This window comes from Chiloscyllium plagiosum, unplaced genomic scaffold (assembly GCF_037043375.1).
Source record: "Chiloscyllium plagiosum isolate Xiang-an unplaced genomic scaffold, Cpla_swu_hap1 HiC_scaffold_1, whole genome shotgun sequence".
Classification (NCBI taxonomy): Eukaryota; Metazoa; Chordata; class Chondrichthyes; order Orectolobiformes; family Hemiscylliidae; genus Chiloscyllium; species Chiloscyllium plagiosum.
In genome coordinates, this window is record NW_028270139.1 from 83,470,771 (window position 1) to 83,485,486 (window position 14,716).

General features: G+C 40.5%; 1 protein-coding gene across 7 annotated transcripts in view; it reads left to right on the forward strand.

The window, feature by feature from the left end:
* pcm1 (pericentriolar material 1) overlaps nucleotides 1–14,716 on the forward strand; it is a 149,608-nt gene that overhangs the window by 85,880 nt on the left and 49,012 nt on the right. For all 7 annotated transcript variants that reach the window (XM_043689917.2, XM_087988539.1, XM_043689942.2 and 4 more), the window contains 2 exons: nucleotides 6,005–6,182; nucleotides 12,872–13,227. In XM_043689917.2, coding sequence (XP_043545852.1) covers nucleotides 6,005–6,182; nucleotides 12,872–13,227 — 534 coding nt within the window. The remainder of the gene's footprint in view (nucleotides 1–6,004; nucleotides 6,183–12,871; nucleotides 13,228–14,716) is intronic.

The following is a 14,716-nucleotide window of genomic DNA, read 5'->3' on the forward strand; positions in this document are numbered from 1 at the left end:
AACCAGGGAACTACAGACCGGTGAGCCTGACCTCAGTGGTGGGCAAGTTGTTGGAGGGAATCCTGAGGAACAGAATGTACATGAATTTGGAAAGGCAAGGACTGATTAGGGATAGTCAACATGGCTTTGTGCGTGGGAAATCATATCTCACAAACTTGATTGAGTTTTTTGAAGAAGTAACAAAGAAGATTGATGAGGGCAGAGCAGTAGATGTGATCTATATGGACTTCAGTAAGGCGTTCGACAAGGTTCCCCATGGGAGACTGATTAGCAAGTTTAGATCTCATGGAGTAAAGGGAGAACTAGCCATTTGGGTACAGAACTGGCTCAAAGGTAGAAGACAGAGGGTGGTGGTGGAGGGTTGTTTTTCAGACTGGAAACCTGTGACCAGTGGAGTGCCACAAGGATCGGTGCAGGGTCCTCTATTTTTTGTCATTTACATAAATGATTTGGATGCGAGCATAAGAGGTACAGTTAGTAAGTTTGCAGATGACACCAAAATTGGAGGTGTAGTGGACAGCGAAGAGGGTTACCTCAGATTACAACATGATCTGGACCAGATGGGCCAATGGGCTGAGAAGTGGCAGATGGAGTTTAATTCAGATAAATGCGAGGTGCTGCATTTTGGGAAAGCAAATCTTAGCAGGACTTATATTCTTAATGGTAAAGTCCTAGGGAGTGTTGCTGAACAAGGAGACCTTGGAGTGCAGTTTCATATCTCCTTGAAAGTGGAATCGCAGGTAGATAGGATAGTGAAGGCGGTGTTTGGTATGCTTTCCTTTACTGGTCAGAGTATTCAGTACAGGAGGTGGGAGGTCATTGGTTAGGCCACTGTTGGAATATTGTATGCAGTTCTGGTCTCCTTCCTATCGGAAAGATGTTGTGAAACTTGAAAGGGTTCAGAAAAGATTTACAAGAATGTTGCCAGAATTGGAGGATTTGAGCTATAGGGAGAAGCTGAACAGGCTTGGGCTGTATTCCCTGGAGTGTCGGAGCCTGAGGGGTGATCTTATAGAGGTTTACAAAATTATGAAGGGCATGGATAGGATAAATAGGGTCGGGGAATCCAGAACTAGAGGGCATAGGTTTAGGGTGAGACGGGAAAGATATAAAAGAGATCTAAGGGGCAACATTTTCATGCATAGGGTGGTACGTGTATGGAATGAGCTGCCAGAGGATGTGGTGGAGGCTGGTACAATTGCAACATTTAAAAGGCATTTGGATGGGTACATGAATAGGAAGGGTTTGGAGGGATATGGGCCAGGTACTGGCAGGTGGGACTAGATTGGGTTGGGATATCTGGTCGGTGTGGACCGGTTGGACCGAAGGGTCTGTTTCCATGCTGTACGTCTCTACGCCTCTATAACTCTATGAGTAGGCAGGGAGCAGATGATGAATGCAAAAGGACAGGTGATCTGAGGTACATTTGTTTTAATGTGAAAAGTGTAGTATGTAAGGCAGCTGAAGTTAGAGCTTGGATTAGTACCTGGGAGTATGATGTTATTGCTATTACGAAAACTTGGTTGAGGGAAGGACATGATTGGCAACTAAATATCCCACGATATAAATGCTTCAGGCAGGATAGAGATGGAGGTAAAAGTGGTGGAGATGTTACATGACTGGTGGGAGAGGATGTCACAGCTGTGCTGAAGGAGGGCACTATGGAGAACTCGAGCAGTGAGGCAATACGGGCAGAGCTGTGGAATAGCAATGGTGCAGTAACAATGTTGGGGCTGTACTACAGACCTCCCAACAGTGAGCGTGAAATAGAGGTACAAATACATACCTCTTGTTGTTTGGGAATGAGCTTGGCCAGGTGGTTGAAGTTTCAAAGGGGATTACTTTGGGAATAGTGATCACAATTCTGTAAGTTTTAGTATACTCCTGGACAAAGACAAAGGAAGAGGGCTAAATTGGAGGAAGGCCATCTATAGCAAAATTAGGCAGGATCTGGGGAATGTGGATTGTGAGCAGTTGTTTGAGGGTAAATCGGCATTTGATATGTGGGAGGCTTTTAAGGAGAGGTTGATTAGAGTGCAGGACAGACATGTCCCTGTGAAAGTGAGGGATAGAAATGGCAAGGTTAGGGAACCATGGATGACATGGTGAAATTGAGAGACGAGCTAAGAGGGAAAAGAAAACATTACAGTCTAAGCGACTGAAAACGGCCAAAGCTTTGGAAGAGTATCTGGAAAGTAGGACAAACTTGAAATGAGGAATCAAGAGGGCGAAAAGGGGTCATGAAATATCTTTCGTAAACTGGGTTAAGGAAAAATCCCAAAGCCTTTTATTCAGATATAAGGAGCAAGAGGGTAACTAGAGAAAAGGTAGGCCCACTCGAGGACAAAGGAAGAAAGTTATGTGTGGAGTCAGAGAAAATGGGTGAGATTCCTAATGAGTACATTGTGTTGGTAATCACTTAGGAGAGGGACATGATGGATTTTGATGTTTAGGGATAGATGTTTGATTATTCTAGGTGAAGTCGGCATAAGGAGGGAGGAAGTGTTAGGTATTCTAAAAGGCATTAAGGTGGACAAGTTCTCAGGTCCGGATGGGATCTATCTCAGTTTCTTGAGGGAAATGAGAAAGGAAATAACTAGGGCCCTTAACAGATATCTTTGCAGCATCCTTGAACATGGCTTAGGTTCTGGAGGACTGGAGAATTGCTAATGTTGTCCTCTTGTTAAAGAAGGGTAGCAAGGATAATCCAGGTAATTGTAGACCAGTGAGCCTGACATCAGTGTTAGGGAAGTTGCTGGAGAAGATACTGAGGGCTAGGATCTACTTACATTTGAAGAAAATGGGCTTGTCAGTGATAGGCAGCCTGGTTTTGTGCAGGGATGTTCATGTCTTAACTTAATAGAATACTTTGAGGAAGTGACAAGTTGATTCATGAGGGAAGGACTGTAGATGTCATATACATGGACTTCAGTCAGGCATTTGATAAAGTTCCCCATGGTAGACTGATGGAGAAAGTGAAGTCGCGTGGGATCCATGGTGTGCTGGCTAAATGGTTAAAGAATTGGCTGAGCAGCAGGAGACAGAGAATAGTAGTGGAAGGGAGTTTCTCAAAATGGAGAACTGTGACCACTGGTGATCCACAGGGATCCATGTTGGGGCCACTGTTATTTATGATATATATAAATGAATTGGAGGAAGGTATAGTGGTCTGATTAGCAAGTTTGCAGATGGCACTAAGATTGTTGGAGTAGCAGATAGTGAACAGGACTGTCGGAGAATGCAGCAGAGTATAGATAGGTTAGAGAAATGGTTGGTGGAGTTCACCTGGGCAATGCAAGGTGGTGCATTTTGGAAGATCTAATTCAAGAGTGAGCTATATAGTGAATGGAAAAGTCCTGGGGAAAATTGATGTACAGAGAGATCTGAGTGTTTAGGTCCATTGTATCCTGAAGGTGACAACGCAGGTTGATAGAGTGGTCAAGAAAGCATACAGCATGCCTTCCTTCATCGGACGGGGTATTGAGTACAAGAGTTAGCAGGTCATGTTTTGGTTCGGCCACATTACCAAAAGGATGTGGATGCTTTGGAGAGGGTGCAGAATATGTTGCCTGGTATGGAAGGTGCTAGCTAGGAAGAGAGGTTGAGTAGATTAGGATTATTTTCATTAGAAAGAAAGGCTGAGGTGGGGGGAGGAACCTGATTGACGTCTAGAAATTCATGAGTGGTCTAGACATGGTGGATAGCAAGAAGCTTTTTCCTGGAGTGGGGAACTCAATTATTAGGAGTCACGAGTTCAAGGCGAGAGGGAAAAGATTTAAAGGAGATACACGTAGAAAGGTCTTTACGCAAAGGGTGGTGGGTGCCTGCAACATGTTTCCAACAGAGGTTGTAGAGGCAGGCATGATAGCATCATTTACAGATACATGAATGGGCAGGGAGCAGAGGAATACAGATCCTTAGAAAATAGGCAACACGTTTAGATCTAGGATCTGGATCAGTACAGGCTTGAAGGGCTGAAGGGTCTGTTCCTGTGGTCTAATTTTCTTTGTTCTTTGTGCTTTGTATATAGGAAGCAAACATTTTGGGATATTAATATTATGCAACACCAGCAGTTCTTTAAAGAAAAATTGACGGCTTGGACAATTGTGTGGGGACTTTGGACTAAAATGAGTGATATTTAAATAGACTTTTAAAAGGCTATTATGAGGGAATAAAAATGTTAATTTATCTTTCCTCTTAGTTTTCTTTATGAAACTGTAACTTGGTGATTGTGGAAATAAGTGGTATACAATCTCAAGCTACTTGATGTGTCACCAATAGTTAAGTTAAGCTGTGAGTCTGTGCAAGTGGTGATGTTGGGAAGCTAAAGGATTTTAGAAGGTTGGACCAATAAACATGATTCCCTATGTTGCAGGTTTTCCTGCAACTGGGACTTTATAAGTTGCTGCAGTAGCAGATTCCCTGGCAGTCCAGCATTTTCAGTAACACAGTTTGTGTTGTCAACTTCTGAAGATTTAACCCGATGCATAATATAGGAAGACTTACTGAAACGGTTGGGGTTTCAAAACCCACAAATAAGCCTATGTTAGTTGCAGGCCACTTTTCTCAACCCAGGTTGCAATGTGAAAGGTCCTTTAAATCAGAGCATCTCTACAGTGTGGAAGCAGGCCATTTGGCCACTCAAATCCACATCGACAGTCCAAAGAACATCCCACCCAGACTCACCGGCCTATCCGTTCCCTGTAACACTCCATTTCCCATGGCTAATCCGCCTAGCCTACACATCCCTGGACACTGTGGGCCAGTTTAACATGGTCAATCCACTTAACCTGCACACCTTTGGAGTGTGGGAGGAAACCAAAGTACCCAGTGGAAACGCATGCAGACACGAGGAGAATGTGCAAACTCCACACAAACACTCGCCCGAGGGTGGAATTGAAACTAGGACTTTGGGTGTTTCTATTCTTAATGCATTAGTGTGAACAAATGGATCAAATAGGTAACATAAAAGTCAGTTTATTTGCTTTGAATGACAATGAAACTTTTGAGTGTTGCATCTGTTTTTTAATGTGCATCAGCTTAGTTCTTTTACTATTGCAGCTATTTTCATTAGCTGTTATATGCCTTCCCTTGCATAATTAGAGGTTGTTACAAATTCTGTTCTGGTACTGTTGAAAATTACACTCAATAAACTAGAAAGAAAAAGGGTTTCCAGTACTTTAGCTTGTGAAGGCTAAGTTTGCAAGCTGTTAATCACTTGCTTTCTGCCAAGAAGATGAGCAACCTGATCACCTAAAATTGTCTCAAGGATGCTGAGTGCATTTCGTCAGTTATAAATTTAGTTACTCAGTGTAGTGTTGCAGGGGAATCTGATTCAAGTTTTGTGCCCTTCATTGTGTCACTGAATGCCTAATGCTATGATTAGAGGCTGTAGTTGCAACTTATGCTTAGAAGAAAATGCAAAGTAAGAAGTGCACCATTTAAATTCATTTTATGATTCCTAGCTTTCTCCTATTTTACCAGTGGCTTATGTATTTGTTTGTGCAATAGTTCAAAACATTGTTGACTGTTTGAGATATTTTGGCCTTTCAAGTCCAGTGTTAAAATGCCAATATTTTCATTTTATGCATAATTCAAACATGTGTTTCTATTATTCAGTCTTTCATAATTAGCATTATCTTGTGTCCTTAACAGTCCATTTTACAATCTCTTCAGTGAAGCAGCATTTTCTGGTGTGGAGTGAACACGTTGTTTCTTGACCTTCTGCTCTCCCAGCTGTCGTAACCAAATTGTGACGATACAGTTGTATTATGTTTGGATTGTTATACAACTGTGGCAGTTACATCAGTGAAGGGATTTTATCAAAGTTCAGTTCACTTCAACAATCTAACACTGCATTGTAGTTGTTATTTTATTTATAATCTAAATGATGAGTTGAATCTCGGAACTTGCCTAGCGATTAACAGCTATTGTAATTCTACTATTTATTCAAATGCAACACAGTTCAGTAATTGATAATCAATTTATATTTTCTCCATTACAGGTTTTAACCTTAACCCAGTATTTCCTCCTGGGTTTAGTGATCTGTCCCAAAATGTCAGCGTCCAGAGCAATGAACAACAACCAGTTGTAAGTGAGCACAGCATTTCTGGAAAAACAGAGTATTTGGCCTTCCCAAAGCCATTTGAAAGTAATTCTCCAAAATACAGAGAGAACAAGTGGTATGTACCAAACTTAAACTTTGCGTAGGTCTTACTGCTTTCACTTCGTACAGTGGTTTTGTTTCCCTTATTTCTGAGATGATCAGTTTCAAACTAGGAATTTTAAATCAGCATATTAACAATTTATTATTAAAGTATATTTTGAGAAAACTAGAGAATTTTGCTGTGTACCTATGTTTGCTGTAAAAATTGTGAAGAGCAAGACATTACTTTAATCTTCTAGTATTTTTCAAGAGTCTGGGACCTATAATTTTGATTGCTCAAACATCAAACTGAAAAATGAACACAGATGGGAAGGCCCGGTCAAATTCCTCCTGAATCATTTTTAAAATAATTAATGATCTAACCCGATGAAGATTCATGTGGTGGCATATAATGCAGCCTCAGGAGAGGAATTAAAAAGGTCACCAAAACCATGAGCCTTGAGAGAAAATCTTCAGTCAATCATGTCAAACCTTCTAACTATCCATTAGTATGTAGCATCAAAACTTGTATTTACACTTCTTCAATGTCATCATATGATCTATGGTGCTTCATTGGAACTTTCCAAAGAAAGCCAAGACAATTGGCCATGTACTTGCTAAAATGCTGAAACAGGATGTTTATTTAAGATCACTCTCAGGGGATATTAAGAAAGCTTGTGACATTGGATAGTTACATTTCCTCCCTGTGAGCAATAGTTGCCAATGTTTTGATTAAATTACCAAACTAGTTGACATGAGTTCCTAAAGAAGGCTGAATATACAAAGTAATTACACTATACTGGAGAAACCCAGCAGATCAGGCAGCATCAGTGCAGAGGAACTGAGTTAATGTTTCCAGTCTAGTTCTTCGGAACTGGAAGGAACTGCAAAATGCTGTGTTTTTTTTTAATACTGTAGACAAAGGGAGAAGAGGAGCAAGTTAAATGGGTTGTTCAGGTGCCTAGAGCAATAGACTAAGGCAGTGATCATGCTCGTCAAGGTTCTGTGAAATAGATGTAAATTTTTGCTATGAAAAAGAAAAAAAAGAAACACTTTGCTGAGAGTGAAACCAACAAGACACAAAGAAGACACAGCCAGAGAAGGGTGCGGAATGTAAGAACAATGAAATATAGAGGCTGTACTTGAAGTTTTGTGACTCGTGGAAAGATTGTGGCTTTTTACATTACTCAATTTCCCTGATGAGTGTTCTCCATAGATTATAACTTGAGGGAATGTTCCACCCATCTCTCCAATTAAAGTCATAGAGATGTACAGCACAGAAACAGACCCTTCAGTCCAACTCGTCCATGCCAACCAGATATCCCAACCTAATCTCGTCCCACCTGCCAGCACCTGGTCCATATCCCTCCAAACCCTTCCTTTTATTATACCCATCCAAATGCCTATTAAATGTTGCAATTGTACCAACCTCCACCACTTCCTCCAGCAGCTCATTCCATACACATATCACCCTCTGCATGAAAAAGTTGCCCCTTAGGTCCCTTTTATATCTTTCCCCTCTCACCCTAAACCTATGCTCTATAGTTCTGAACTCCCCCACCCCAAGAAAGACTTGTCTATTTATCCTATCCATGCTCCTCATAATTTTGTAAACCTCTATAAGGCCACCCCTCAGCCTCCGACGCTTCAGGGAAGACAACCCCAGTCTGTTCAACCTCTCCCCATAGCTCAAATCCTCCAACCCTGGCAGCATCCTTGTAAATCTTTTGTGAACCCTTTCAAGTTTCACACCATCCTTTTGATGGGATGGAGACCAGAATTGCATGCAATATTCCAATAGTAGCCTAACCAATGTCCTGTACAGCCACAACATGACGTCCCAACTCCTGTACTCAATACTCTGACCATAAAAGAAAGCATACCAAATGCCTTCACTATCCTATCTACCTGCGACCCCACTTTCAAGGAGCTATGAACTGCACTTCAAGGTCTCTTTGTTCAGCAACACTCCCTAGGACCTTACCATTAAGTGTATAAGTCCTGCTAAGGTTTGCCTTATCAAAATGCAGCACCTCGCATTTATCTGAATTAAACTCCATCTGCCACATCTCAGCCCATTGGCCCATCTGATCAAGATCCTGTTGTAATCTGAATCTAATCCAGTCCCATTTGCTAGCACTTGACCCATAGTCTTCCAAACCCTTCCTCTTCATGTACCCATCCAGATGCCTTTTAAATGCTGTAATTGTACCAGCTTCCACCACTTCCTTTTGCAGCTCATTCCATACATGCAACACCCTCTGGGTCAAAAATTTACCCTTTAGGTCACTTTTAAATTTTTCCCCTCTCACCCTAAACCTATGCCCTCTATTTCTGGACTCCCCCACTCCAAGGAAAAGACCTTGTCTATTTACCCTATCCATGCCCCTCATGATTTTATAAACCTCTCTCATGTCCCCCCTCAGCTCCTACACTCCAGGGAAAGCACCCCAGCCTGTTCAGCCTCTTCCTGTTTTTCAAATCTTCCAATTCTGGCAACACCTTTGTAAATCTTTTCTGAGCCCTTTCAAGTTTCACAACATCCTTCCAATTGGAGGGAGAGTAGAATTGCCTGCAATATTCCAAATGTGGCCGAACCAATGTCCTATATAGCTGCAACATGACCTCCCAACTTCTATACTCAATGCTATGACCATTAAAAGCAAACATACCGAACGCCTTCTTCACTAGCCTATCTACCTGAGACTTCACTTTCAAGGCGCAATAAACCTGCACTCCAAGGTCTCTTTGTTCATTAAGTGTATACATCCTGCTGAGAGTTGCCTTTCCAAAATGCAGCACCTCACATTTATCTAAATTAAACTCCATCTGCCACTCAGCCCATTGTTTGCAGTTTTTGATTACCTCCCCTACCTCTATTTTCAATAGAGTAATTTTCTTTGCTCATGGACTTAAAGCCTTTTTGATACCTTCTTGATGTTCCCAATGTCAATAATATCTGGATAGTCTGGCAGAGTCCAGGTGAGATCCAGTTGTCATTTGTATATTGCCCACGAGCACATTGGCCTTCATAGAACATTGTAGCACAGGAATGGGCTCTTCAGCCCATGATGTTGTGCCGAACATGATGTCAGTCTAATCCTTTCTGCTTGCCCTTTGTCCATATCCCTCCATTCCTTGCATATTCATGTGCTTATCTAAAAGTCTCTTAAACTCTCCTATCATATCTACCTCTATCACTACTCTGGCAGGGCATTCCAGAGCCTACCACTCTTGATGTAAAGAAAACTTGGCCCTCACCTCTCTTTTGACTTTCCCCTTCTCATCTTAAATGCATGTCCTCTAGTATTAGACATTTCAACTCTGGGGGAAGAAAGATTCTGACAGTCAACCCTAACTCTGCATCTCATAATTTTATAGATTTCTCTCAAGTCTCCCCTCAGCCTCTAATGCTCCAGAAAACCAACCCAAGTTGTACTGGCCTGTTCTTACAGCTCATAACCTCTAATCCCAACAGCTTCCTGATAAACATCTTGTGCATCCTCTCCAAAACCTTCATATCCTTGCCATAATATGGCAACCAAAATTGAATGCAATTCTCATTGTGGCTGAACCAAAATCTTTTACAGCTGCACCATGATATCCTGACTTTTGTGCTTAGTTCCCCAACCAATAAAGACAAGCACGCTATATGCAATGCTGTTCAGTGTCCTGCCATTGATTATATATTTTTCCTTAACATTTGATCTCCCCAAGTGCAGCATTCACACTTACATAGATTAAACTCCATTTGCCATTTCTCTGCCCATATCTGCAACTGATCGACATCCCACTCTATCTTTTGACAACCTTCTACACTATCCACACGTTCCTGATCTCTGTATCACCTGCAATTGCATCCAAGTCATTCATATATAATATATATGTAGTGTGTGTGTATTTATGATGTAACATAGCACCGTTTGATCCTGTTGCCTTTCAGAGTTCTGCCGTTGAATATGAGAGCTTATGGCTAAGTCTCAGTTCTTGCTAGGGTCAGACAGGTTGCTGAATTGTAAATCCCAGGCCTGTATGACAAACCCAGCTGGAATGATTGGCTGGGAGCTCAATATATATCAATACATATATATATCACAAACAGTAGAGATCCCAGTACAGATCCCTGTGGAACATCACGAGTCACAGACCTCCAGTCAGAAAAACACCCTTTCACCAGTACCCTCTACCTTTTATGGCCAAGCCAATTCTGAATTCAAGTCATCATGGATCCCATGCATCTTAATCTTCTGGTTCAGCCTACCATGAGGGACTTTATCATCGACAATATCCACTACTGTACTCTCTTCCATCACCTTCGGCACCACCTCAAAAAAAATTCAATCAAGCAAGTAAAACCTGACCTTCTCCGCCCCACCCAAAGCCATTCTGACTGTCCCTAATTAGGCCATGCTTTTCCAATTGCACGTAAATCCAATCCTTAAGAATTCTCTCCAGTAGCTTCCCCAACACCATGTGAGACTCAGCACTCTATAGTTTCCTGGATTATCCCTATTTCACTATTTGAGCAGAGGAACAGCATTAGCTATTTGCCAGTCCTCCAGGACATCTCCACTAGCTTGTGAGGATACAAAGATCTTGATCAAGGCACCAGCAATTTCCTGTTGCCTCTCTGTGACTGGGCTAGGTACTATCAGGCCCTGGGGACTTAATAAAGTTAACACTCTTCAAAAGACCCAACATCACTTCTTTCTTGACTTCATATTACCATGATCCACACTAATCTCACTAACCTCCTTATCCTTCTCCTAGGTAAATACCAGTGCAAAGTACTCATTTAAGATCTTGCACACAACCTCTCACTCCAAGCACGAGTTCCCTCCTTTGTCCTCGATTGGTCTGACCTTCTCCCTAATTATCGTCTAGGTTTTTATGTTGGTATAATTCATAGCTCCTTCTTGCTCTCCTAATTCCCTGCTTAAATTCTTTTCTGCTTTTTTTATATTCCTCACAGACCCTGTCTGACTTTAGCTTACTAAGCCTTACATATGGTTCTTTTTACCTTTTTGGTTAAATTCACAGTCTCACCTGTTATCCAAGGGTCCCTTAGCTTATCATCCTTGTCCTTCCTCCTTCCTGGAACATGCCAGTCCTGAACTCTCATCAGCAGATCTTTAAACAACACCCACATATCAAATGGGGACTTGCCTGATAACAGTCCCTCCCAATTAACATTCCCTAATATTGATGTAATTTGCCCTCCCCCAATTTAGTATCTCCCTGAAAGATCCTGACTTATCCTTATTCATAGCTATTTTAAAACTTAAGGAGTTGTGATAACTGTTTCCAAAATGCTCTCCCACTGAAAGTCAGTCACCTGGTCAGGCTCATTAACCAATACAAAGTCCAGTATGGCTCCTCCTCTAGTTGGACAATGCACATATTGTTTCAAGAAACCCTCTTGGGTGCACTTAACAAATTCTGCCCTGTCTCAGCTCCTAAGGGCTCCCAGTCAATATTGGGGAAGTTAAAATCACCTACTAAGGCAACCCTGTGCTTATTGCATTTGTCCATAATATGTCTATATATTTGTTCCTCAGTGTCTTGGTGACTGCTGAGCGGTCTTGTAGTATAATCCTATCAGAGTGATTGCATCCATAGTACTTTAACCATATTGCCTCTATGGTTGAGCCCTCCAGTATGTCCTCTCTCAGTGCAGATGTGACAACTGTGGACATGTAAGGTTTAAACAAATCAGCGTCAAAATGGAACTGTACATCAGCCACTCCAAGGGAAGGATATTCAGTTTTGTTCCCTTGTGGACGTTTCTGAATTAGTTGGGTGTTTGACAGTTGTATTCATCGTGCTCATTTAGTTTAAAGCAGCAGCTTATTTCCAGGTATATTTTGAATTGAATTTAAATTCTTAGACTGTTCTGGTATGGTTTGAACTCATTTTCTATTAATAATGGAATGCTTTTTTCCAAGTTATTATTTGGAACAAGTAAGTTTTGATTGTTTATTGTCAACATCCAAATTTGACTATGGCAAATGATGCTTGTGTTAGGTTCATCGTGGCAACAAAGCAAGATTCTTCTGGAGGACCGTCATCTCTCCAGAAGTGATTCTGCTTCAGTACATTCCTGGATTATGTGTGATTTGAACAAGAAATACCACACATCCTATAAATCTGTTTTTGTGTTACTACACACTTGAAGAAGCCATAATTTATTTGGTGGGAGCTGAGGTTTGATTGGTGGATGTTGATTCAGCAGTTGGCTAGTTGTTTACTTTTATCGCAAATAACCTGATTGAATATTAGTAAACCCACTGTTTTAAAAGATGTGGTTTTGATAGTTAGAGTTAATGTTTTAGGTTCAGTGACCCGTCTTCAATTCTAAAGAATTGCCGCCAGATCTGCTGAGTTTTTTCCCAGCAATTTTTGGTTTTCTTTCTGATTTTTAGTATTTGTGGGGTTTTTTTTTGGTTTTAATAGTTCATATATATTAAAAAGCTGAACATGGAATAAAATTCCAGTCGATGTTTCAAAATTCCTTGACTGTGTTTGCACTTTGTTCTACCTCAGTTGTGAAACTTGCCTTGGTGTTGTTTTAAACCAGTATAATGTTTCATCATGTTAACCTTCTCAAATTATTACAATTTGTGAAGGTTGGCCGAGCTCGCAACACCCACACCCAACGAATAACTATATTATATACATAAATGCATGTGCAAGCTATACTGATACAGCTATCTTTTCTATATAAAGGATCCACAAACAGGCTAAAGGTGAGGCAGAGCAGAGTGAATTAATATGGTTGCATGATACAAGAGGTGAATTTGGGGAATCGCCAAGACAAATGCAACCACATACATCTCTTACACAGATGAAAACGAACAAACCAAAGCAGCAAGTTCAAAACAAAAAAAGGAAGAATTTTGAAGAATCTTCCCTCGAAAGTTTTAGTAGTATGCCAGATCCAGTTGATCCTACTACTGTAACAAAAACGTTTAAATCTAGGAAAGCCTGTGCACAGGCTAGCCTTGCTTCCAAGGATAAAACTCCAAAGGGAAAATGTAAAAAGACTTACTTTCACCAGAAAAACCAGCAAGAAATTGCTGCAGGTATGACTCGATCTACTGTCCATTTGATGAGTACCTTAATTATTAATGATAACAGTTTGTCATTTGCAGATTCAATGATAGTGTATGATTTCATTTGAAAAATAAATCACAAATTAATAAGAAAATGACTTTTGGAAAGTTGGAACTTGTACTATATTAGAACAACAGACCTAGGATGGATGACCGTGTTTGTCTGCTTCTTTCTGTGGAGCTTGGTTTAAACTAAACTTCTTTTATCAATGCTTGTATATTTTCACTTTTTCAGAACAGACTAGTTTGTGTGTACCTGATTACTGCTTTTCAATTTCTAAAACTGCCCTGCCCTTAATACAATGACAGAATTTTAGACCAACATAAAGTAGGTCAAACCCCTACTATTCGGATAAATTTTTAACAACTTACAACGGAGTTTCAACTCTTCTGTAGTTGAAAGTAACATGCCATTGTAGAAGCATCTTGTTTGCAAGTGTTAATTATTTGCTGCAAGGAGAAAGCTGGTCTAATATTAACAAATTGATTGATTTATATTTATGTTTTACTTCCTAATGTGAAGTTTAAATTTATGTGAGCACTAATTGGATGAATTTGGTGATCCCGTAATTTAGGAATGAAATTAGTTTCAATAGACTTTGCTTCTGCATTTGATATGCTTTTTTTTGCTCAATCAGTGGCAATCCCAAAGGTCACTTCTGGTAAAAAAAAAACCTCATCTTTGATTTGAAATGTAAGTTCTGTTCCTGTTTGCAGAGATACTGCCAGATCTGCTGGGTATTCCCAGCACTTTATTTTCACTCCCAAAGCTTTCTTTATGGATTTATTGGGGCCAGGTGTACAATCTTTGACTGAGCCTTTCCAGCAATGGATGTCCGCAAGTTCGCAAATTTACTTTTGGTTGACATCAGCTGCACAAGACAAAAGCATTGAGAACTGATGTCACTCTTTCCACACACAACTGACATAAAAGTAGCTGCTAATATCTTTTATCATAGATTCCAAACCCTCTTCTCTGAAGTGTGGATTTAATTCATTCTTCTGTACAAAGTTTACGTGGTATTCTATCTGACTCTGAGATGGGAATTACTATACTATAATACTTAGCAATTGTTCTCATCATTGTAGCATGATGAAAAACATGTAATGGCAAAAACTGGCATCAGGCTGCCACTGCACCAACTAATTTTGCACTAATATTTTGCAATATGTCGTACAGTTTTTGAACATCAGTTTAATTGAATGTTTTTATTATGATAAATGATATTGATAGCAATATTAAATGTTTTGCAGTCAAAATTCCTGCCATACTCTAAAGATGTTATTGTAGGAACCTGATAGTCCACTAACATCAACTAGAAAAGATTTAGAGTCATAGTCATAGAGATGTGCAGCATGGAAACAGATCCTTTGGTCGAGCTCGTCCATGCTGACCAGATATCCTAATCTAATCTAGTCCTATTTGCCAGCACTTGGCCCATATCTCTCTAAACCCTTC